Here is a 26,250-nt window from a genome sequence, read left to right as displayed (position 1 = left end):
GCGAATAGAAAGTAATATTACTCACGCTAGTGTGTTGCCCTCGTACAAGTGCAGAAAGTGTCATATCTTTAAATATTATCAAATGTTTAACATTCATTTATGTCGTGTGTCTACAAGGATAGTTTAAGTTAGCGCTAAATGATAGAGTGTTGAACCATGCTATTTTCTTTTATCAAAAGTAAAGGTAATGAATTTATAATGAACTAAATTCAGTGTTTAAATCACAATGGGTTCATTCTTAATTTCAGAAGGAAAATACGCAATCAACTTAACAAATGCTATTCATTAAGTGAAAGTGGAGGAAATTAGTTTGAAATTCTATATCAAGGTTCATAACTCTAAATGTCTTGGATGAAAAGGCGTGAGAAATATTCACTTATCCGCTCCAAATAGTTCCTTTGAAATTAATGATGTCATTGACATTTTTGGTAATTTGACTATTAAAAACGTAGTTTAGTTAAAAGTAATTATTTACTGAAATCCTTGTTTCCATAGGAAACACGTAAATAATTACAGTAAAGAAAATTAGCACATATGCAATGTTGCTTTATTAGTTAATTAATGTATTTGACAGGAAACTTATAGTAAGTTCCAGTTGCAAATACGATTTACATGTACATTACACATACGATTTGAAACTAAATAAATGTTAACTTTAAAATAATTGCACAACATATACATAACAATGCTCCCAATTCTTTACTAATATAATATTTAGGCTTAAAAACTATTAGATTTGGGGTTCTTTGAAAAATAATTAATGATTTTTTTCATTCGCAGCTACATCGAAGATATTCAAATAAAATGTTGTATTTGATCAAATTCAGAACAAACTTGAAATTAATTAGTTGTATTAATAAATATAAATGAAACCTATACAGTTCAGTAGAAAAATATACAATTTTCCAAGATTCAGTTGTTCTAAAAATAGGAGTTGAACCGTTCTATTATGTCCACTTTATGTCTTTCATCTGTTAATATGAATGGAAGGTGACTGTTCGCAATGAGTTACAAGCTGTAAGTGGGGGGTTAATTTTAGTTAAAGAAGTGCTTTAATAAATTATGATTACAAACTATAAATAAATAAATTTATAATTAATTTAATTATGCTCTTGGAATGCCTGAATGTCTTTTCAAAAATTCAAATTCAACTTTACTGTCATACACATTGATTTCATATTATTCCGCTTTATCTGAAGCAAAAATTGTCAATTTTCTCAACGTTTAATTGGCTTAATTAACGAAAAGTAAAATTTAGATTTTAAAAACTGAGATTCCTAATTAATATATTAAGGATTGCGAAACCACTAAGATGTTATCGTGTAAAATTAGTCTTAAACAGTTTAATTACAAAACCTGAAACTTAAATCAATATTTGCTATTTTTCTTGACTGTTCGGGAAAAGAGAGTTTTAACTCAAAAAACATGATTCATTGTTCACAAACTAGGATGCAGAGTAAGCTAGTGAAATTTAAGACATAACTTTCTGCAAGCGTCTTTCAATGTATCAGTAACACTTATTAAATTGTTTCTATTAAGGAGTTACGAGGCGAAATAATGTTTGGAATACTATTCTTTTCTAAGTAATTTAATTTTTTCATTTACATTAAAATTTTAAACTTCTTATCGCCGTTAAACGTTCGTCTACTCAGCTTATAATTATTTAAAATTATAATTTGTTTACAATGTATGATTAATACAGACTACGTTTCGACTAAACTGTTATCTGTGATGAAGTAATACGCGTAAAATATACAAGTACAGTTTAAGATATAGTATTCTCGTAATATTGATGGTGTCATTTCTATATTAGGCTTTACTCTGGTTGCCATTTAAGTAAAGCTGTACTCTGAGTGTTAATCGAATTAGTGAAGTTTGTATTATGATAACAGTAAGGAAATGTCTTGTCCAATTAATATATATCCCAAGATATTAGTACATTTTAGTGATAACTGCTCTTAGTACTTATATGTTACTTACTTTAATCGGTATTCAACCAACAAATTAAATTATCTAAGCAAGTTAACAAAGCTGATAATCGGAACGAACCTAAGTTAATTTTATATTGACATATATTTTATCTTTAGAACACTACAATTTCGATTTTATAGATGCAGTATTATCTTACGTGTAAACATTCGTTCTATAAACCTGTTTAGTGTTTCTTCTAAAATTACACTTACAATGTTGTGTTTTCTGATAGTAATCAATGTAAGCTTTCTTTTCGTTTTTTTTATTTTTTACAGGGTTATATAAAGAATTTTAATCGACTTCCATAATTTTACAATGCATTTTTTAACATTTTGATAGATGTTTTCTTATAAGCTTTTTATATATTGTTCCTATTTTTCTTAAGGAAACTATACTAGTATACATTAAAATAGAGAAATAATACCTATAGATATATATTCCGAGACAATGAGAAGAAGATTTTTGTTTACGTGGAATTCATTTATGTCGTGATTTTATACAATAATTCTATTTAGTACATCTTAAAAAAAATAATATGTTTAACAATATTTGAAAATATGCACATTTTGTATCGTATGTATTATCTGAAGTATATTAAGTAAATTCAAAATTTTCTGTTTCTGTACCTACTCAGTTTCTATGTAAACATTCTTAAAAAAGTGAAACGATTTCGATGATATTGTACCTTAAAACATCAAGCAGCGACGTTTAAGAGGAGGCTTTCAATGTTGCATAAATCTTTGTTACAATCTTATCCATGGATTGAAGGAAGACAAGTTGAGAGTCACGCTTCCGTCTTTTTCTTCGAAGATATTTATCAAACAGTCCTCCGTTCTTTTATAGGTTCTGGACGTAATAGTTATAAAGTTCTACGCTGTGGCTAGCAGAAATGCTCTTACAATGGGACTAGACATATTCTTTTAATATTTGTATCAACATTTTTATCGAAATTCAATTAGCACTTTGTTATGCGATTGCCGATTGAATTTAATCAAGCTATTAGCTTCGTAAATATTAAGAACACAAAGAATAATTTACGAGTAGATTTTAAGACATATCAATAGTTACTTTTATCAAACATACTTAATTAGGCTATTTAATTCCACAATTAGAATAATGTAATTCACAGGTCCTTTTCGTATATAATGTATATGATTATTAAGATTACGTTTCTCTTTAAATTGCATATTGTTATAAATTTAAACTTAGGAACTAAAGAAATAGCGGTACTGAGTCAACAATGTTTTCATATATGTACGCCTTTTAGAGATCTTCAAATGAATCAAATATGGTAATGTTGTTACAATATAACAGCTTTCTTTTGATAAAAATGTGTTGAGTTCAAGTTGAATTCACCGTGGATTGACATACAATAAGTAACGTTTTTACTACTGAACGTAAACCAAAGAGTATGTGATCATCTTTGCTTAACCTCCCTATTTAAGGTTATATATAAAAGATGAAATTAACACCTTTGTAGAATACCTAGTAGTTTCATGTAATGATTTCGTAAGCGAGCTTTCGCCCTGTTTGCATCAAAAGCATAAGTGGGTTATTTTTCCTCTTGTCAAAATTTCAACTCAATATCGAAATAAAATCCTGCATGTTACATTGTTTTATGGAAATAAACGCTACTTATATTTTAAACATCGTTTTTTTTTTAAATACATATTTCAGACTTACGTCGTTATAGCATCAGACTCCTCATTTGTAAATCGTATTTGGGACAAATATGTAATGAATACTAAATACCATTATTTATATTTACACAAAAGCAACTATCGGACACCTAACATTATTGTTAAAGCTTCTAAATTAATATTTGTTCAGAGGGAACATCACTGACAATAATTTAACATTTAAGGAATTCAGGCACATGAAAGATACAGTAGAAATAACAGAAAATCTTATTACAACCCAGTTGTTGGATTAGTTTAAACATTTCCTGTTCCACTTATCCCAAACTAAGTATGCACATGAGAGATTTTGATGGGTTGGTTGCAAACACTAATATGGTTAAAGAAAAGTTGTGTTCAATGGAAAATTATATATTACCTCCAAGCAGGAGAAGAATAATTTTAGATAAACAACAATGTTTTTGGTATTTTAAATAAGGAGGAAATTTACTATTTTAAATTTACTAATTAGGAAAAATAAATCTAAAATATATGAGAAACACCTCAACATGCAATAGTACATTCAAAGCTAAACACAGCAGATCACTCAGTATTTTCTACAAACGCACACTGTACGGTTAATAGTATACCCACAAAAAGTGTATGAATCTACGCTGAAGTTGCAAGCAAGACAAATGTGAAACTAGGTAGTTATGAACGAATTACGCCACATTTGGCATGTATGTTACATGTACTCAACATGTGATATAAAACCTTACTTTAATACTACAGTTAAGGAACTTGAGTATCCATGTTCCCATGTATAAACACGTAATTTGTAGTCCATGCTTGATCTTAATGACCAATAAGTTATAAACTGACCATCATCTTACGTCCAGAAATATCTCACTACTGCATTCAAAACCTGCGTTATCTGTGGAGAATTGGAGTAAAATCTGTTTACCTAGTTGAGCACAACGATCGCGAATATCGATGTGTGGAAGGGTATTAAGCTGCTGCAAAACGAGATCCTAGAATCTTTAAGAGTAATCGAGGAACAGAAGTATATACAACATAAGTATGCGTCATAATCTCTGTTAGAAAAGCTGAAATAAGAAAGAGATGAGTAGTTTTACCTTCTAATTATGCCTGCGGAATATCTTGAATCGCAACATAAATTTTATTCTTATTTTTTAGTAAAATTCTTCAGGCAACCTTATGTTGGCTATAAAATACTAATCACTCAATGCGTAAAATTTTCCATATTATCCTCATTAAACAAATATCACTTCATAGCTCATAATACCCTCTCGACGATAAGCCCGTTTTAGTATCAGTGATGATAAACGCGCAACAGTGGAACAAAATAGATTTATTAATCTGTGATAACTCACAGACGTAAACGGTGGGTTTCATTTTCACTCTTCGAAGAATTCTTGTGAATAGAGGTTAATGTCTGTATTTAGGGGGAATTGGTGTCACGCTTGATGAGGGAATTACATTATATTATATAATTATACTACCAATCAGTCATTGGTTTGCTACGTTCACATTAGCCGGAAACATTCAACCTTGCTTCTCAAGAGTAAAATGTGTTCAAAAGATCTGAAAGCAGATTGAGGTAGTTTTCACATAGCGGGAACTAGTTTAAGTAGCGGATTATTTTTAGATTCCTTTTTAATTCTTACTAACAGCTAAGAATACACTTAAGCAATTTACAATCAAAGTGAACGTGTCTCACACTGAATTACCTTCATTATTTGTTTCCACATGGTAATAACGAAAGACGTGACCATCTCTCGGGAACATACTTTATCTCACCTCCCGGGAATACACCTTGCCAATTAAAGTTGTGTTCCACTCGGTAACAATAATGACGGGCATGTTACTAATTTTTTCCAACTTTCTACCGACCGTAGGTGGGGTACCTACATGCTCACCTTGTAATATGCATCTTACCAATGCAGTGCAGATGAAATCTTATTAAAATTTTGAATCATTAGTCAGGATCACAAAACTTTTGACTAGCGTTTTACTTTTTAACAACATTCAGAACCTGGACAATCAACACCTGAGGTGGCTCACTGCGAAGTTCATCACAAATGTTAAGATTCCCTAACTTTAACTTCTGGAACCAATGTAAGCCAATACTTCTTTGAAAAGTGAAGCTTTCTTCATCCATATATGCACGCTGGGTCGTTAAGGACCCACTTTTTTGATTGGAGGTAGTTTAATATGGTTAAGAACAATTGTTCATTTTATGCTTGACTTCCATTTACTGATGCCTTTTTTATTTGGCTTTGTAGTTATTTGCACCCGAAACGATATCTAGTTAATTATATAATTATTTTTGTTCCGAAACCTGTAATAGCTAGCTCTGCTCACCCACCATCCTCCACAAAAGACATTATACACCTTATGGATTTTGTTTTCCGAAACTTTGCATAGCATTATTAGAAAGAAAAGGTATGTTATGTCATGAGCCATACTGTATAACTTTGGGTAGTATGGATATTAGAAGCTATAGAATTTCAGGTGGGTCGTTAACGACCCAGTGACCAGGTGGTTCGTTATCGACCCAGAGGGACTACTGTATTGAAATTAATTGTTTGTACAGGGACTTGATTTTTACATCATATAGCAACAAAAGTATACATGTTTTTACACAGAAATAATTGTATCGTAATTTTATAACCATGGTTACAAGTAATGTATACTAAGCAAGACTATTTGTTTTGGATTCAAAGCGTGCGCACCTTCTAGTAAATTAGATTAGTCGCTAAAGTTTGATTTGTACTCATCAAGGAAGAATCGTCGCTGAAGGAACTATGCATAATTTAGTTGAATCTGCAGTTCTTGGATGGGTTGAAAAATTCAAGCAATGTATAAGGACCATCGTTTCTCCTTATTTTTTGACAGTATCTTTACATCATCAATGTTATTAGTGGAACTTTCAAAACTAAGGTTCTGTGGAACAGGAACCGTAAAAGAATATTGCGTTAGGAAATGACCCTTACCTGCCACAAACACCTTGAAAGAAGAAACATATGGAACGTATGTTGCGAAAGTTGATTTCACAAACTACGTTTTCGCAGTTAGGTGGAAGGGCAATAATATTGTGACTGTTCTCTCAATTGAAATTGATGTTCATCCTGTACAAAGTGCCGAACGTTATTCCTCTTCAGAGAAGGAAAAAGTAAACATTCCCCAGCCAAATGTCATCAAAATGTACTGTAAAAATATGAGCACGGTGGATAGAATGATCAAAAATATAGAAGCTCACCGTATTGGTATCAGAGGCAAAAAGTGGCACATACCCATTACGTTTTGGATGTTCAATGTTGTGATGAATAATTCTTTTCTTTTGACAAGGACAAAACGCCTAACTAGTGAAAGTTTAGTATTTCGAAGAGACGTAGTGCGTACTCTACTGCAAAAGTATCGAACTGCTCCAAGTGTACCTGTAAAAGCTACACCAAGAAATCCGGGAAGTCATATATCGTCAGTAGCACTTTGTAGGACTGCAGAACAAATGATTATTTTGAAGCAATGGAGGCGTCGTTATGATATTTGCAGTACTAAAACAACAAAATGTTGTAGAGAATGCGGTGTAGCACTCCACGACAGATGCTTTTCTGCGCTTTGTACGTGGTTATGTTGAAGAAAATCTAACCAAAACTTGAAGAACAATTAGTTTGTGCGATATATTTATAAAAGAGGTTGTCTCGAAAATATCTTACATAAGGTAACTCTGTTATTATGAGAGTTACAAGATTTAAGAGGGAAGCCATCTGCAAATATAATGTTTTCAATGTAACGTGAAGAATGTTTTTCTATCAAATCGGACGAGCCATTTGGGCTGTACACTTTATGCGCCCAATGTTGAATGAAAATGCAACCTTGCCATTTACTTGGAGATGGATAAATTTTGTAGGTGTATTGTGAATGATGGCATGATGGAAATGGGAGCTGGCCATTGACACGTTAGCGTAAAAGACAGTAGTTTCTTGACTTATGTTACGGGTCCAAGTAAATGACAACGTAGTATTTTCATTTACCTTTGGGCGCACAAATAGTGTCGAGCCGTAACGGCTCTTCCGATTTTAAAAATCCCTTCACTTTAGATTCAAAACATCATACTTCCAGACAGTTCCAGACTTCCAGACATTTTGTTGTAACTTTGATAATAACAGAGTTACCCTATGTCAAGGTAATTTTGAGACCAACTGTATATAACAATTTATAATTACAAGGGCAATTTTATTGTATTCTTTGCTGACAAATGTTATGAAACTCGAAACTGTGTACAACTAAATTAGTAACAAATTATATGTCCATTGGGTCGTTAACGACCCACCCCGAAAATCCTGCAAAGTAAATGTTTTGAAAAAAATAAAGCAAATTCGTTTTTTTACGCTATATTTGAAATATTCACTCAAAATATGAACAAACTCCGGAACAAAAATAGTTCTGGTCATATATCGGTTAAAATCAGGATCGTACAAAATTATATAATATTGTCTCTTCTCGAACAAGATCGCCTATCAATCTACTTGGTTCTTTGTATCGAAACCAAACTATACTTGATATAACAATGAAACTATAGTCCACACACATTGAATATATCGGAAAAAGAAATTGTATGCAAAAACTGACGAGATATTTTCTTTTCGGCTCTATGGAGATAAAGAAGAACGCACTCCACATTCTACCATAGGAAAGCAAGTCTCAAATCTCAAACTATATTACATGGTAAAACGGTGTTAAACGAACGAAAAATGTTATTTCATGTGTGTGTATATTTGGTTGGAACAAAGCGATAACTTGGATATCATGCACCAAAATTTAGTTAAATAATTGGGAACTGTACAAGATTCTCCTTTACTCTGAGGCACCAACCCCCTTATCTTCGTGGTTATAACACTGTATGTCCAACATAAAGAGAAACTCGAAGAGTAGTTCTGCTCTTTTGCAGATCAACCGTCCGGGTAGAGAATTATTTTGGGGAATCCATTGTTGTACAAGGAAAATAAGAGTTTTATATTAATTGACGTGCATTACAATACTGTAGGTCTGAGAGAAGTAGTAAGGCAGGCAGCTTCACCGAGGGTGCCTGTCCGTTGTCCTCTCTAGCGTTCTAACTGATAATGAAAAATAGATAAAACAGTTATTACAGGAAACAATTGTGACCTATCATCAACATTTACTCAACCATAAGAATGTAATAGGTCAATGAGAACAAATTGTCCTCCAATGAAAAACTACGAGTTTTCAAAATCCTCAGCATTCGAATTATAATATTATTTGTAATAGTGCTTAACTATTTTAGGTGAACAATCAAGCTTATCCTGTAATGTAAACAAACAAGACATGCTTCTGCGTTTGTCGAATATTTTTTCAATAATTAGTTTATTTTTTATATTCAGGTTTCCTCATTCACAATTATTCCACAATGTCAATAGTCTCTCAAATAAATGATGTATTGAATAGATGTTTTACGTATGACAATGTTTCACAATTGAGGACTTGGCACAAGAAGGGACAGATCTAATTTTACAATATTTTCAGGGTTGAAAATATTAATCTTTTTGTTTGCTTCTTATTTTAGCCTCCAAACTTTTCGTAAAGAGTTTTCCCTACGAAATAAAAATAACTTTACAAAACGTTCCAGATAAATTTAAAAAATACATTTTAAAAAATATTGAAGATATTGTTAAATTTGTCCTGTCCCTTCCTTGCATCGAGATCTTCCATTAAGCAAGCATCAAACTTAACGCATTTTCTCAATTAAACTATTTCAATATTGCTTATTACTCCTTCAGCTTTTTCGCCCAATATTATTCATCAATTAAATATTTTAACATATTTGCATTAAACTGGAACTAGATACTGGACCTTTATTTTAAAAACCTCTATATCTCCATTGAACAAAATGAAAAGAATGTGCATATGATACTTCTGCGATGAACATAAATAAATTATATACTGAAAAATAGAAACTTTTAAAAGGAAAATAAATCTGAATGTTCTAATGTGTTTTTAGAATTACAGGAACAACGAATTTCTAATATATATATATATATATATATATATATATATATATATATATATATATATATATATATATATATCTTATATAATATTCATATAAAAATGAAAACCAAACAAAATTGTATTCTCTATTATTATGTAATGCTATTGTGTTATCCTGAAAATGTCTCAGTTGAAGGGACATTATAAAATAATTCGTTTGCACTTTTTTAGTTTTCAAACTTATTAAAAACGTTTGTATGGCATCATTTTTCATTTTCAGTTTATATTTAATGATAGAGTTGCATTTCCAGTTGTTTAGTCTCTAAAAGCTCTAAATGCTGTGCTCCCCAAATATCTCTGACAATAAATTAATCAGGTTCAAATATGTATAATAATATGCTAAACTTGACGTTTTCTTTCAGAACAAGACAACTACCAAATCAAAATTTAAAATTCATACTGTTTGTAGCTACTTTTAATAATAACAATGTTAAATATTTAAACATCTATAACATCGAAACAATTAGATACAATAGTTTATGCTCAATTGTGCATATTTTTAAGCAAACATATATTAGATTACCTTTATTTTGCTGTATACATACTGATTTTTCTTTATTTAGAAAAACTTTAATTTATTTCAGGTTTGTTCAGTACTTTGAGTTCGGAGTTACCTGATATATTTATGTGTAATGTTTGGTCAAAACAGTGTAAATTGTTTGGTTTCACGAATGAAGTAACCTACATTCCTCGCTGATATGGTAGAAGCAGCACATGAAATATAATTATGTATTCCCTTTATTCTCTTGTTATGAGTAATCAAAGTTAAGTTTGCGTTTAGTAAATATGTGAGGAGTAATTTATTTTCATGACCTAACATTCAATTGAAAGAAGACTTTTTGTGAATGGAAAATTTATTCTTTAGCCACTTCCAATTTTTATTTCTTATGTATTTGAGTCATATTTAAATATATCTTTTTACAAATGCATCCCACTTACCATGATTTGAAACATCAGTGTTTTGCAGAATAATTTAAGCAAACTGTTTATTTGGCACATCATCAGTTTCATTCTAAACTAACACTAGCTGTTTTAATCTTCAACAGAAGGAAACAAAATTTGCTGTGTAATAAAACCTGTTCATCACAAAAATATATATCTTCACATAATCGGTTAATTTAAACATCAAGCACTGAAAATTGTAGAAAAGGCTAAATCCGAATTCGTACTATATTTTACGAGAGATAATCATAGTTTCAAATCTTCGTAGATATGAAGTTATACCATATACTTAAACCGAATCAAAAATCTTGCTCGCTTTGTCTCTAATATAAGTGTGGTTTCGGGTTCTATTCTCAGTGGAAACACACACAAAATTTATTTCAAATCAGTTACTTTTATTAATCATTCATCCCCTATAGTCTAAAGGGTACAACCGCGGGAAGGTAAATTTAAAATATTTCTTTCGTTCTTCGTTGTTTATGTCTCAACAACATATGCTAGAGCAGAAAGCAAAATGAAGTGAAGTTAATGAAACAAAGTATTCAGTATTCCTAAGAGTTCTTTTCAGTATTTCATTATGTGAGAATATTTTTTAACTTGCCATGTCTTACTGCTTGTGCCTGTTGGAATTGGTGTGTAGTGTATTGATGTTGAGGAGCATTTTCTAGAAGTGTAACCGATGGAAAACTTAACAAGATTCGAGGTTGGTGTTAATTTAAATAGTTTGAAGATTTTCCCAATTTTGAGAGTGCTGTACACTAAAATTGCCTGTTGTGAATGCAGAAGTAAACTAGAGCTAAATATTGGTCGATTCTTAGGTTCATTTATAGATTATGGTATCGTGTTTGAGGGATGGCAGTAAAATGAGTAGATTGCCTGTGAAAGCTCCAAATTGTGTCTTTTAGTCAAAAAATCTTGGGATTCGTTTGGATACTGAATATTATTTTGATACACTTAGAAATGCTGATAGGTGTCCAAGGTAATACCCTGGAGAAAATCTTCAATCGCAAAAAAGGTAGACTGTCTTTTGTTCTTTTGTAACCAAAACCATACCTTAAAGTATTGGTCTTAATTACCGGAGAAATTATGCCTCAGTAGGCTAGTTTTCACCCTACTGTATTTGTATAATTTCTAACTCTGCTTTGTATTTCAGAAGATCTAAGAAGATGAAATTTACAAATTTATCCTTTACTTGTTCGTAAATGAGTGCATTAAACTGTTTCTCATTTTTTATGAAGAAGACTATATCAAGGGCAATGTCGTGGAAGTGCATAGGTCAAATGTCGCTCCATTTTCCAAAGTACAAGAGGACTGTTGAATCGCAGTTTATTTACCTTCATAATTACTGATTATGTCATGTTTTGTATGTGAACCTTCCACGTATTTTGTCAGTTCTTGTTTTCTGCATAAATTTGTCAGGAAACTCGACTGAAGTTTTTTTTACCTTCTAAAAAACCTTGATAAAAAAGGAATACATGTACCTGACAGAACTTTATTTGACGTTATTGTTAAGAAAAATAGTGTCGTTAATATTGAGAGATATCATAGGATCTCTCTATAATGTTGAACTAAAGATTTAATTATGTCCCTTAATACAGTATTGATTTATAGTAGTGTGGTATGTGGAATTTTCTGGCCCACGAGTAGCCAAAACATTTGTGGGGTTGCGGTTTCTCAGTGGTAGAGCATTCATCTACGGTGTTTGGGGTCCCTGGTCGATCCCAGCTCCCGCTGTGTGGATTTGTGGTGGAGAAACACTGTGCTGGTGGGTTTTCTCTGGGTTGTCCCTTTTCCTCCCACTTTCTTCATTCCACAATTTCATTCATTTCCCATTACCACCGTCTCCTTTAGCCTAACCAGCATAGCCGAGAGACTTGAAACCAAAGATTTTAATTCATTTCATTTCCAAGTGATTTGCTAGGATTTTTCATGGCCCTGCCTAGCCAAGAGAGCAGCTGAATAAGTCTCAAGATTCACTGCCCCAAAGTTATTCCCTTGACTGTCTCTTAGGATCAAGTATTGCCAGGAGAGACAGAAAAATGTCTTAGGACCAGAGCAGCAAACGGATAGGGGTTAGTAGTTCCCAGGGTCAAGTGCAGCCAAAAGAGGGGAGAACTGATTGATCTAAGACTTATACCGTCCTATGCGCTATAACTTCTTTTATACCAAACTTTCGTGTGTGTTCCACCTTCTTCGTAGTTTGCGCTATTGTAGTCCTCCTCAACTGTCTAGTGTTGGTACTTGTAGTCTGCTCGATGCTACTATCTTCAACACGTGAGTCGTTGCTGTCTTCAACAGAAGACAATATTAAAATATTCAGATTTTGACAGAATCGAACACAAACGTGATTTTTACACAATTAGCATAATATGTTTCAGTAATTTTCGATTTACATTATAACTTTAAGCGATATCATTAAGTCTGACAGGTTCAAACATGGTTACTCGTTACATAATTGTTATTTCTTCTTCAAAGTTTTACTGTTAGTCTTTACAAGGATATGTGTTGTTTCAAAATAAAATAGTGTATTTTTCAGTCATATGTACTTAATCTAGGTGGATATTTTAAATAAGAAATTCAAGTAAAGCCAATATTGTAACAGTTTTATTACTTGAGGCAACATGCCATGACATAAAAATATGTAAGTATTTCCTATTTGTTTATTATATAACATTATTAATTCTAAAAACTATTTTTATTAGCAAAAAAGAAAGTTGTATTTACATCGTCAAAATTTTTTAAGATGCTAAGAATTTTAAAGTTAACATTTTCTTTATGGTATAATAAAGTGAATTCAATATTATTTAATAAGTGTATATAAATAGCTTCACAAATATATCAATAATTTAGAACAAAGGAATGAATACAAAATTGCTTCTTGGTAAGTCGATGTGCTCCACATTTAGAAGGAGTGATCTGAAATAAAAATGAAATTTAAGTTAATAGTGAATGTAAGTTTTTACTTTTAGTTTAGAGCATGGATGCAAATAACCTCTCCCAGGCGAGTGGTTTATTGGTGCGGGTGAGTATTTAATATTATATCCTAGGTAAGTAAATATTTCTATTTTGAGATGTGGTCTAGTAGCTTTTTCTTCTTGGACGAGTAAAATTTTGTTGCTTATTTATACACCCTGCTTTAGAGAATATGTATACTTTACTAAGAAACGTTTGGCAAGTTTTAACTTTAATATCGAAGTTCTCATTTTTTATGTTACTATTACTATTTTGATATCTTGTCATAACGTAAAGTTATGTGCATATTTGATCGCAGGAATAACATTGTTGTAATCATTTTACGCATGTCTCTCAGTTGTTACAAATAGTTCCATGCCACAAGGTATTTTAGCAAAGAAATTGTACAAAATATGTGCACATACAATGACCTTCCCCTTTATAAGTAGAATACAAATATGATTAAATGCACCGTCATTTGAAATATCATTCAAAAGTAACCTCATTCTACTTTACTATCTGAACTTTTTAAGCACACGTACCCCTGTACCCCTGATGGACGTGCTTTAGTAAAAGAAAATAGGATGTCTGATGGCTACATGAAGTACGAAAGCAGCAAATACGTCATGATAAAATAGATTTTGTGACAACTGAGAAACTAAGTTTTGAATAGACTTCCGTCTATTTTTAATGAGATTATCTCAAAACACGAATAGTATGCTTCAGGCTCTAATTGATTTAACTGACATAAAATATATTTTGAACATTATAATAAGCATTGTGAATAGTAATTACCTTGACTCAGTGTTTGTATAATAAATACAAATATTTTCATGTTGAAGCACAATTATATTGAAATTCGACATTTTTGCATTTAACGTGCAAACAAATCAGAAGTTAATGGTTTGACTCCCAGAGTACTGAAGAAAATATTAGGCCACTGATAAAGTGCTACTATCTCTTAAAAGACCATAATTTCAATCTCTAATGCAAGATGCTGAAAGACATACTCGCCTTGCAACACTAACAAAATTAAAAGTTGATTTTTGATGGAACTCTTACTATACGTAGGTACGTCACTTGTAATTGGCAGAGGAAGAATAATGCCTACAGACATACGTCACTAGTGCGGTCATTATACCGTAATAAGGTAACACGAGCAACAACATTGTCAGCATAACACAATAATCTAATAAATTTAATAGTTCCATGTTACCCGTTATTTAAATGTTCATACGAAACCTTACATTAAAAAATAAGAGATAAATACAACTAATGGTACAAAATTAAAAATTATTATTTTCTTACAACCTACACTGATGATTAGTTTAGCCAATAGAAATAAATATTTCTGGTACTTCAATAGTACTTCATTATTTTTTCTTCTTGCTGAAATATAACATTTTCAGTATTCATATCTAGAAATGAGCCGTATCTTAAAAACAAATTATTATAAAGATTGCTTACAGGAGTATTTTAGTAATTCGTGACGTTCTACATAAAGAAACACTGTAGAAAAATTGAGACACTGTTAAGTCTATATCTTTCTGTACTTTCATTTATCTAAACAGGCTTCTATTGAAAGTCTTTTGGATTGGAGGATTGTTGTTAAATCCTAGTATGAACTGCTCAAAACTTCAAATTGAGAGGTTCATTGGCATAAGCTCTGAAAAGCAGAGTGGTTTAAAGTGATTGTAAGATCCACAATATGGTACGGATTGGTCATTAGATACTTGGGAAATTAGATTGACAAAAAGAGGACGCTTTCTTCTAACGTTCCTGATTACTCAGTTCAAGTACTTACGGAAACGTCCTTGTAATCCATTGATTGGGTTTTAGTTTGATTTACGTTCTCGAGCTGAAAAGGTAAATGTGACATTTTAAGATACTGATAAAGTGTGATACTACATATATCCATTATATTGTCATTGAATTATAGTTTCAAATGTGGTAAATGTCCAAAATAATAATGCATTCACTATACACATCGCATTCAGAACTAAAGAGCAACTTACATTCTCCTTTGTCCTAATTATTTCATTTCAAAGATTAACGCAGTTTATTCCATCTTCTAATTTGAATATAAAAGAGCAATGTAAATATTAACCAGTGTTTGTTCGTTTATTGCTTCTCCCATCTTGCTTCATTTTCTGTACCTACGTGCTCCAGTGCCCGGTTTTGGTCATGAAAATCATCCAAAGGATGAGTAATTAAAACATATTCACACTCTAGGATTAGTCATTTTTTTATTTTTGCCGGTGCTTCAGTATTTACCATTTCGCAATTTGAGAATAACATATAGCTTGATTTTTATCTATTCACTCAATTACAGACACCTTTTCAATCATTGATAGAAAATTGTATTTGATACTCTATTCACGTACTTAAAATACATACGAAAGCACATAAGACATGACATAATATAACCTGATGTGCATATGAAAAAGATCTCGTACTCCGAATGATAAACATTCTAAACGTAACGTAATAGTAATTGAAACAATGAATACACTGTGAGAAGTAGCAAATGATTTGGTTGACTGAAGGCATCTTATACATGTACAATAACCCTAATTCAATCGAATACATAAATATCTGTAATATTTCATCGTTCCGTATAAATGTATTGCTCAGCTCACTCAGTGGAAACGGATTAGAATATCTGGTGGTCTTTCTGAGCTATAAAAGTAACTAGTAATGATGAAATATGTAAAGGTATGTTAACTTAAACATTTTGTTAATGTTATCTTTAACAATAGAATCTCATTTATTCAAGGTCTTCATTAATATAGAGGTGCTAAATGTGAAACATGGTAATGTAATAATGTCATAGTTTGAATTATTAAGTTAAAAGGTTAAAAAAATCTGCTTCCTCAAGTAAAGCATTTTGATGAAAATAACGAGGCTGTGCAGTGGCATGACCTTGTGCAGTTCGCAAGAGCACATCAACCACCAAATTTCTTGCGGTGTGTGTTGTTCCTTTAGATATTTAATATTATTTAGAATATTATTATATTTTCGTTTTGTTTCTACTCTTCGCTTACTTTACCCCTTGCGTATATGCATTCCACCATCACACCACGTTCATATCAGAGAAGCGAGCGTGATAAGCTGCTCTGTGTATAGTACAGTAGGGAAACGCGGGCAGCTGAGGGGAAGAACTGCGATCTCTTGACATTCAAATCAAAATTTAAACGAGCAACATTCACATCAGTTGTCGACTTATTTCCAGTAATGTGGAACTTTAAACACAATTAAAGAATGAACTGCAATTTAAAATAGAAGAATATAGTAGTAGATATAATTCATTCTTTGAATAACCTATCAACATTTCATTTTATCTAAATTTCTTGTAATGAAAATACACTAATGGAACAAAGTTATGGTTTTCCGAGGTCGTACCAACGTAAATGGGAGGTGTAGAACCTTTTCCCAGAGATTCTAAAGTAAACGCAGAAAATACCTAAATTTTAATTTACTTTGAAGATTTTTTAAAATACGTATAATCTCTAATTTTCCTTTAGGCTACGGTTTTCCTGTCTAAATTACCTAACTGTTTGTAAGAAAAGCGAGTAGCGTATCAAAACACTGTACTTGGTAACATTGATACAATGGTAAAATCTTGCCTTCTGTATTGTGGAAACATGAAGGAAATTTTGGATTTTTTTTTTTTCAACAGTCATCTTCAACACATGCAAAATAGAAATATACGAATATTGGTATTTGATGTAAAATATGTTCAGCTGTAACACTTCCAAAAAACGCGGAAAGGTTTTCTTTTCTTTGCAGGAAGGGGGACCTTACTTCGGAGATAGTACTTTATGCGCAGAAACATTATTGTCTCAGTGTGTTTCAAAGTGGCAAAAGTGAAAACGTGCTGTATATTGGAATACTGATTTATTTATAAATGTATTTACTAGTACTTATTATTTCTTATCCATAATTTCCGCCAGCTATGTACTGTTAGAATTTTTGGTAGATATACTCTCGATCACTTTCTAAATTATAGCTAATATATCCATAATTATACCTCCATTACATCTTTCAATTAAAGTAAATATATGCTGAACTGTAAAGCAATTAGGTGTGTATTATCCGTATACTCTTGTTCACCAACCTTAGTAGCTTTGTAGTGTTGTGTTTTCCTAAAATACTTTTCCCATACTAATGAATCTAAGGCCTGTTTGATACGAAAGCATTATTCTGAAGATTTCTTGTAAGCAAAATCTTATTATTATCCTAGTTGTAGAGGATTCTGTTGAGTGATTGCAAACTACTGCATATCTTTTAGTGCACTGGCAGATTGTGAAAGTTTGAGAGATGTTAGAACATAAGCGATCGAAGTTAACTATCATATGGGGGTGAAAACTAAACTGTGTAGAAAGTTCAAAGTAAATTTAAAACGATAAGTGGCTAATAGATTATGAAACGAAAATATCATTGTTTTACTTTTCTCGCGTCTAATATGAAGCGAAATTGCAGTTGACCTGAGTTGTGTAATATATTTGGGACATCTTATTGAAAAAAAATAATTATGAGAACTGTAATAAACAAATTAAAATTATGCTGAGGGTCACAGCCACACGGAGTATCTACCGGGTTCGGATCCCCCATCGAAACTTCTTAGCTCGAAATTCGCTTGTACACTTTCATAATAAAACTATAATTGTTTGGTAGAAAAGTGATTGACATAGCCTAAAGATATGATGTTGCATTTCATCTGAACTCTTTCTGTACTTTAAAAAAATCTAATTCTATATTGTTTTAGAATATAGAAGGCAGGACAATTAGATATCATTTCTCGGCTGTAGAATTACATCGGATCAATCCTATGTATATGCAATGTCTTAAAGTATTGGACAACCCAACTTTGGACTTATCCAACAAACTTTTCTGAGAGCGCGCCTGATAAGTGCGTCAAATATTCTAACAAGATTCGTTCGCATAATCATTTTTGTTAAGCCTCATAATAATTTTGTAGAAAATAAGTAATTTTCACTCACTTTTGATTGATTACATCAGATTTTGGGTTGTTTCAAGATGCTCTGTTTTCATTAGGAATCCGAAGATTCTAGTAGCTTTGTGTTTTCCGTGCTTTGGTTGACTTCATGAAGTGTCGAGTCACCATCATTTGTTTAGTGACTAGTGTACGTGTTTGGTGTGTCTTAAGACAATAATGCAAAAGTACATGGACAAATCATTCGTGATTAAGGTGCCTCTGCAACTATCGTAATAATTTTATACATTACATGTTTTGTGTATACTGCTAGCAGTTCAGAAAACAGCATACATGGCAATTCCAATATACGAGATAGCAGACGAATGCAGTCTAATGGGCACTCCATTTAGTATATTGTGAAACTGGTGGTGAGTCTGTGGAAGCAGAATGGCGTACAACAAAATTCGTGAAAATCATAGTAACTAATCCGACATTCACTTCAGAAACTGGAAGTTGTTTTTGTCACATTAAAGAATATAAAAGCATTTAGAGGAGTAACGTAGCTCAAAATAGTCTCAGTGTATTAGCTATAGTATCAACGGAGGGAAAATAATTAAAGATTTAAACTTCAGATGAGTTACTGAGAAGTTGATTTCCCAGCAGAACATCAGAAGTGATTTCATTCGAATAAAATGGAGCATTTGTTTATAAATGGGTACTTCTTATTATACTTGAAATATATGGTTACTTTCATTCATTTTTTATAGTTTTTCATATTTAAAATATTGCAAGAATTCTAGAATATAATTTTCTAACAACTGTGACCTACCGAAAAGTTATATCACAAGAAGCCACTGAAGCTGTGACAAACTAACTTTTGAACTCGTATTGAATTTTGCTTAAACTATTTAATGATGTTTTCCGTTAAGGGAGACATTAAGATGCTGCCGTACAGTGTTTTCGCTTCTATGCATTGCTTATATACTGTCTCTAATAAAACAGGGTTACTACATCAACGTTTGTAACCAAAACGGTTAATGATATTAGTTACTTGACTAATTTTACTATTTAATTCTTTGAGGGGAAAAATTAAGTTACTTATATATATATATCTTATTGTAGATTTATGTTCGTTTCTTTATTCCCATATTTAAACTAAGTTTATCTAAGTTTCTTTTTGTTATGAAAAGAACAAAATTACTTCTATCCCTGATGTATAGTATAACCAATAACGAAGTACCATGAATGAACGTCTTGCAGAATATTACATACAATTTCTTTCATTTGTAAAATTAAATCTTCTTAAAAATAATACAATGTCATCTACAAATGCAAAATAAATGCAATCGTTTTATAATAGAACTTTTTAATTCAACCAGACATATGTACACTCATGTCCAAAATTATTGTCGCATGTCTATAAATATGTTGTTCTAGGAATATAATTTGATAACGAATTCGCCAGGTATTCTTATAATGATAGTTTGTGTATAATCGGCAAAGACATGTATGTGGAATATTTCATGTAAAAAGAGCTGTAAATAAGAACAATAAAACGAAAATCTAACTTTCTTCTCCATTTAGCAACATTTTATTTTACTCATTATAATTTTCGTATTTATCATTCTTTTCCTATACAATTTACCACAAATATACATTTCCCTATTATACACATAGTTCTAGTCTTAAAATATCCTGCAAAATCATAGTCAAATTATATTCTTAGCAAATAAAGTTATTTATTTCAAAATTACATGTAGCGGTATATCATGTAAAATATACCTTCATTATAGACTCAACTACCTAGGTATTTTTCGGTTGATTGTTAAAATGACCGGATGCATTCATGAAACATCGAAATAAGTTCAGAGTGTTATCATAAAGTTGGCCAGTATTGGACATTGCCAAAGAGCTAAGAATTATTTGTCAAATGTAATATATGTCAAGAAGTTGAAAATTTTATGCCATTCCCATAAAACTTCAGTTTTCGGTTGGTGAAGAATTTGTAGAAAGATGTGAGGAAATAAATTGCGAACACTTCTTTATTAAGCCCTTACTGCAAAACTTGAGGAGGGCTTTACAAAGATGTCTGAAACATGCTTTCCTGTGTCTAGAGGAACTCTTCTTATTTTATGTGTACACCACTTGTAAATTTAACACAGAATGGAATACATAAACGCTTATTTTGATTTCGTCTAAACTTCTAGTTTTTGGCATATTCATCATGGGTGTGTTTTTGCTTCATGAACGGTTAGTTATAGAGAATTAAGTGCTCTGATTTATCAGCACATACGATAAATTCATTTGATCAGACTACAGTCATGTTACTATCATCAATATTTTATGATATTTATCAGTTATGAAAAAATATATTGAATCTTATATGTTAATTCTTTCAATTTGTAAGCATTTATATTAACCCTTCTAATCCCACTGTTCCCAAATGCGAACAATTTAGCTTTATTAATTTTTGTCTTTGGATTGTTTGTTGTGGAATTATTTTGTCTTTTACAATATGTCTTTTCGAGGATTTATTTCGTCTTTTACCTGCTATCAATCCATCTGCTATTACTAAAATGTTCAAAAATATATTAAATGAGGTCAGAATCAATACGTGTAGAAGGAATTAAGAAATTCTGAAACAAAAATAATTTGGGATTAAATGGGCTAAAGCAATTCTAATGATATTTGGTACAAATATCAACGTTGAACTTCAAACACATCTTGGTACGATTTAGAGACATAATTTTCTTTAAGGACTAATTTGAATCTTTGTCCATTTGATATTAATAAAGAAATTGCTTTGAGCTAGTATATTCCATAAAATAACTTTTCTGCATAAATTAATACCTTACGTTTACACAGTTTACATTCCGTTATATGACCTAAAACTGAAATAAATATAAAATGTCATACTGGCACTCATACGACTAATTATTCCTACCTACTTACTAAATTATCAAATATATAAACAAGTTATTATATAAAAATGTATGTTTATACTTACCAATATCGGAACTGCCTACAAACGTAATGGAACGTGTTTTACGCTTAAACGAACGTTTTGCTTTTTTCTGAGGTGATCGATAACGCCTTTCTTCGCCTATAAACAAACAATATACATTTAAACGTTAATCTTCGTAAGAACGTTAGTTTTAGTTATTTATAAAATAAATTCAATAGTAAAAGTTGTCGAAAGAATTGTCAATTATAATTGTATATTTTAACTAGATATGCGATACTTTTAATTTTACAAAACTGAAAACTTTTGACGCTTACATACAGCGAAATTTGCAGCCGTATGTAATATAATCTTTTAAAAAAGAGTTACCAATTGAACCTATTTAATCCAATATAAGTTACGTACTAAATAAAAACTTCCGAATACTGGTAGAAACTACTTATATTCTCTACATAGTATCATACAGATAATTCCACATTTATACACTACTGCTAGTTGAAAGGAATCCAATTGGTGCTTGGATATTTAAATCACGTATTTCCATTGAGACATAGACAAATGCCCAACAAAAGTGAATATACAAAAATTGGTACTTCGAATTTTAACTACTAAATATATACGAAAAGGGTAAGATGGTACATGGGGCAACATGGTATTTTCCCTCTAGTGGATGCATTTGTAACAAGTAAACAATCGTAGAAACTGAGAAAGAAGAAGATATCAATGCACAAACACTGCATGAATGTGGGCGAATTTGCTTTAAAAATAGACGTGTTTAACTAATGTAAAGGAAAATAATAGTATGATTATAAATTCCAATGATGAGTACTAAAATATTTCTTAAATATAGTGTATGTGTGGGAACATTTTAAGCATTACCACGAGAGCCGGCGAATGTTGTGAACAAAGACATGTAGGCATCATAGCTATACCCAGTGTTGGAAAATAACGAAAAATATTTGCAAGTCTACTTCGGGGCAAGTTAATACAGGAAGACGTGGGGGGAAATGGCACAGTGTCATCTTGCCCCATTATTCTTTATGTGTAGGATACAGGGAAGTTACACCTTGTAAATTATTCAGAAAAGTGTATCTAAAATTCGGAAAACTATGATTTCATCCTTGAGGACATGTAACCCTATACGCGATTCATTTAATAGCTAGTAAAAATGATAGATACAAAACTTGCGTCAAAGGATGAAAAGGGGAAACCCATTCTGGGGAAAAGTAACGAGAAGTCATCAGCAACCAAACGTGAATATTACTGCCCAATATATTTTTAAAAATGTATCGATCCGCTGTCCACTAATCGGATTTGTGTTGTGACTGAGAACAGTAGTTTCACGAGAACTCTGAATATTATAAGTATGTTTGTCCTTTAATCTATAGTGATGAGTGATATATGTATGTGGTGAATGATTAGTGATAGAAATTCGGTACACCTCAAGTTTCCCCTTCCATTTGTATTTTTTTTTTTAATTTTAGTTTTATTGTCGTCATTTACACTCTACATTATTTCAGAATTAGTTAATTTGTCTTCCTTAAAATTATTGTTAGCAAGCGAAGAACATTAATAACAGTTTTGATTTAAAGCTATAAGATTAAAACAATACTATGAATAGTCTATAAGTAAACTAATCCTTTTCAGTTTTCTATTTTCAAATTACAAATGCAGAATTGACCTCGTTTTTCCTCATCTGCATTTCTCAGTGTAACGTTTGTGTTTATCACTAATATAGATTTTAAATGCTCAATGCAGGTTTATTGTACTTTTAGGTAACAAAATTATATATTATTTAAATGTATTGTATCAACTTGCTCCAGTGTTAATACCATCTTGCTCCAGTATGTGGGGTATAATGATATTTTTAACTTAGTAATTTAAAAAAATATTTCTGGGCAACCACTGAGAAAACATCAATATCACTTTGTTCGTTTTTATTACAAATACCAGTCTTTCTGCTCGTATAAAAGGTTGTGACTTTCGAGGAATAGTACTTTCACTACGTGCTAAAAAACAACCCCGATCTTCCCTTATTCTTTCTGTTTTTGGTGAATTACAAAATCTAGCGAGTTGACCAATGTAACGATCCCGGAAACTGAGAAGAGTTTATCAAAGCCCATGTACTAGGAAGAAAGTTAAACTCATGTTTCGATTCATAGAACAAGAGCGTGTTTGAGCATCATCAGAAGGATTAAAACAAGTCCTAAACTTTCCAAATGTGATGTTTGGCATTTGTACGCATAGAAGGAAACACGATAGAGCAACTAGACTTTCAGAGATACATATCATATTTCTCTATTGCCTTACCAAATTTTTAATATTATAAGTTCTCAAAATTTAGTCAGGTACACTCCTCTCTAATATTGAGAGGTATAAACTAACGTTCTTAATCCAGAATTTTGAAGTGTCGATTCTATGGATACTTGGACAATGGTTTGAGGGCAAGAGACATTGTATCCTTAGACAGGGCTACTAAGAGCTCAGTGGGAGTAGTGCTTGGTATACTGCTAGTATTCTATAAGTCTTCTGTTAACAGCTGTTATAAATATGAATGGTCAATACGGCTGTTTAGCAAAGCACACTTTCATACTTGATATTCCAATACTCTCACAAATATCATGGCACAAACTATGATAATGCTTGATTGTCCTTTCAGGCAATATATTGTCTTAAGGTTCATCTGCCATGAAATGATTGCCATATTTATCCATGGTTATGTATCTCTGACATTGCAACAGTCATTAATTACATCGCTGCACAGACTCATCAAACAGTTTTCAAACAGTGGCCAGTGTCTCTGTTATATATTAAGTTTATCCTCTGCTTTCTTTATCGAATCAGAGAATCCTAAAAAATCTACAGTAATTATTTGTAGCTCATGACGGGATGAAAGTATTCAAGTACTGTACCATGTCTTACCCAAATACAACGTATTATTTGGTGAGAAGATCGAGGTGCTATGGCCCAATTCAGCAGTGTTACGAGGATATTACTAAAATCTGTATTTGTGTGAGTAACATTTATTCTTTACTATAAGTGTTTTTCATTTGTGAATGTGGATTTTAGTGCAGATTCTTTCATCTAATGTTTCACTCATAAAAGAAATACTTCGAAACTTAAACAATGTTTACATCTTGGTCCTTTAAATAACGTGCATGAATGATAATATTCCTACATGTTCTGTCGTTTCGAAAACACCTCACATCCGATTTAAGAGATTTGTCATTGTTCTCATCAGCGTAACCTTAATAATTATTCAAATCTTAACTATTTACATGTCAGCTAACGAATCAAATAAATTGCCATTAACAATATAATTATTATTATCTTCTTCAAATATCCACTGTCATAGCTCAGAAGCCCTTGATGATTTTCATCTCTAAACTTCTACAACTCATTGACAGATTACTAAAAATAAATAATTACTTCCGCATCTTTGTTAGTCGCTTCTTCGCAGACTCAGCAATAATTTACTATTATGATCCAGACTGATAATATATATATATATATATATATATATATATATATATATATATATATATATATATATATACAGGGTGAATCAAAATAAGTGTTACAAGACAATATCTCGCGAACTATACATCATATAGGAAAAATATTAAGAGACAATGTACAATACAGAGGGGCCTAAGAAATGAGTCAAACACTAGATTTCCCCCGCCCCCCATTTTGGAGGGAAGGGGTGATCATGAAATTTTCAAATGGGAACATGGGTAGAGTGATACCTCGTTCGAAAGAGTTTGAAAAATTTAATAATTTTTGAAGGAAACAATTTTTGATATGGGGCACCGTTTTCAAGATGGGCCTCAAAAATGGTCCTGTATCCGATAAAATTTCCAGTACTTATAAATAAGTGTTACAAGCCAATATCTCGCGAACTATACATCATATAAGAAAAATATTAAGAGACAATGTAAAATACAGAGGGGCCTAAGAAATGAGTCAAACATTAGGTTTCCCCCCCCCATTTTGGAGGGAGGGGATGAACGTGAAATTTTGAAATGGGAACATAGGTCTAGTGATACCTCGTTCGAAAGAGCTTGAAAAAGTGAACAATTTTTGTAGGAAACAATTTTTGATATGGGGCACCGCTTCAAGGTAGACCCCCAAAATTGGTTCTGTATCAGATAAAATTTCCAGTACTTATAAATCGGAAACGTATTAGTAGGAAACGATTAAACAAAAAATGAAAAACGAAAACATAATAAGCAATGTGGAATGATGTTGTCGTGGTGTCCGCAGGGCCCTATGGGGCCCCGGGACCACTTTCAAAATTTCAAATGGTAATATACCTGTAGGTTCAGTGATACCTTGTTTGATAGATCGTGGAAAGCCAAACAGCTTCGTACAAAATTTGTTTTCATTTTGGGCAAGCCTGTTTCAAAATGGCCGCCAAAAATGGCTCCACATTCAGATAGAAAGTGCAGTGTTCAAATTGAGTATTACACGCCAATATCAAGCGAACTACGCATCAAATAAGAAAAGTGTTACGAGTCAATGTACAATACAGAAAGCCTGAAATTTGTGTTAAAGAAGTTCCCTCGCCTCGCTTTTGTATGGAAAGGTGTACATGGAATTTCCAAATCGCAACATAGGGCGAGTGATACCTCTTTGATAGATCGTGAAATACCAAACAGCTTACTACAAAAGTTGTTTTGATTTCAGGCAAGCCTGTCACAACAGCATTACCACAACCTAATATCCTGTAAAGTAGTAGAATAACGTTTAATAATTCTACGGGTATGTGCAAT

The 26,250-nt window shown here is 31.8% G+C and overlaps 2 protein-coding genes across 2 annotated transcripts in view; both read right to left on the bottom strand.

Moving 5' to 3' along the window:
- LOC145691737 (uncharacterized) overlaps positions 1-2,061 on the bottom strand; it is a 54,508-nt gene extending 52,447 nt beyond the window's left edge. Inside the window, exon 1 of the mRNA XM_081767068.1 lies at positions 1,981-2,061. The gene's annotated coding sequence lies outside the window, so the exon portion shown is untranslated. The remainder of the gene's footprint in view (positions 1-1,980) is intronic.
- An 11,339-nt stretch (positions 2,062-13,400) lies between these two features.
- The window catches only part of LOC145691736 (uncharacterized), a 59,338-nt gene continuing 46,488 nt past the window's right edge, over positions 13,401-26,250 (bottom strand). The window contains exons 6-8 of the mRNA XM_081767067.1: positions 21,521-21,616; positions 15,379-15,432; positions 13,401-13,538 (exon numbers count right to left, since the gene is read on the bottom strand). Coding sequence (XP_081623193.1) covers positions 15,410-15,432; positions 21,521-21,616 — 119 coding nt within the window. The 3' untranslated portion in view covers positions 13,401-13,538; positions 15,379-15,409. The remainder of the gene's footprint in view (positions 13,539-15,378; positions 15,433-21,520; positions 21,617-26,250) is intronic.

The sequence above is a fragment of the Thermobia domestica genome, chromosome 8, assembly GCF_964235325.1.
Source record: "Thermobia domestica chromosome 8, izTheDome1.hap1.1, whole genome shotgun sequence".
Lineage (NCBI taxonomy): Eukaryota > Metazoa > Arthropoda > Insecta > Zygentoma > Lepismatidae > Thermobia > Thermobia domestica.
Note: the sequence above shows the minus strand (reverse complement) of the source record. Positions and strands in the feature narration are given on the sequence as shown.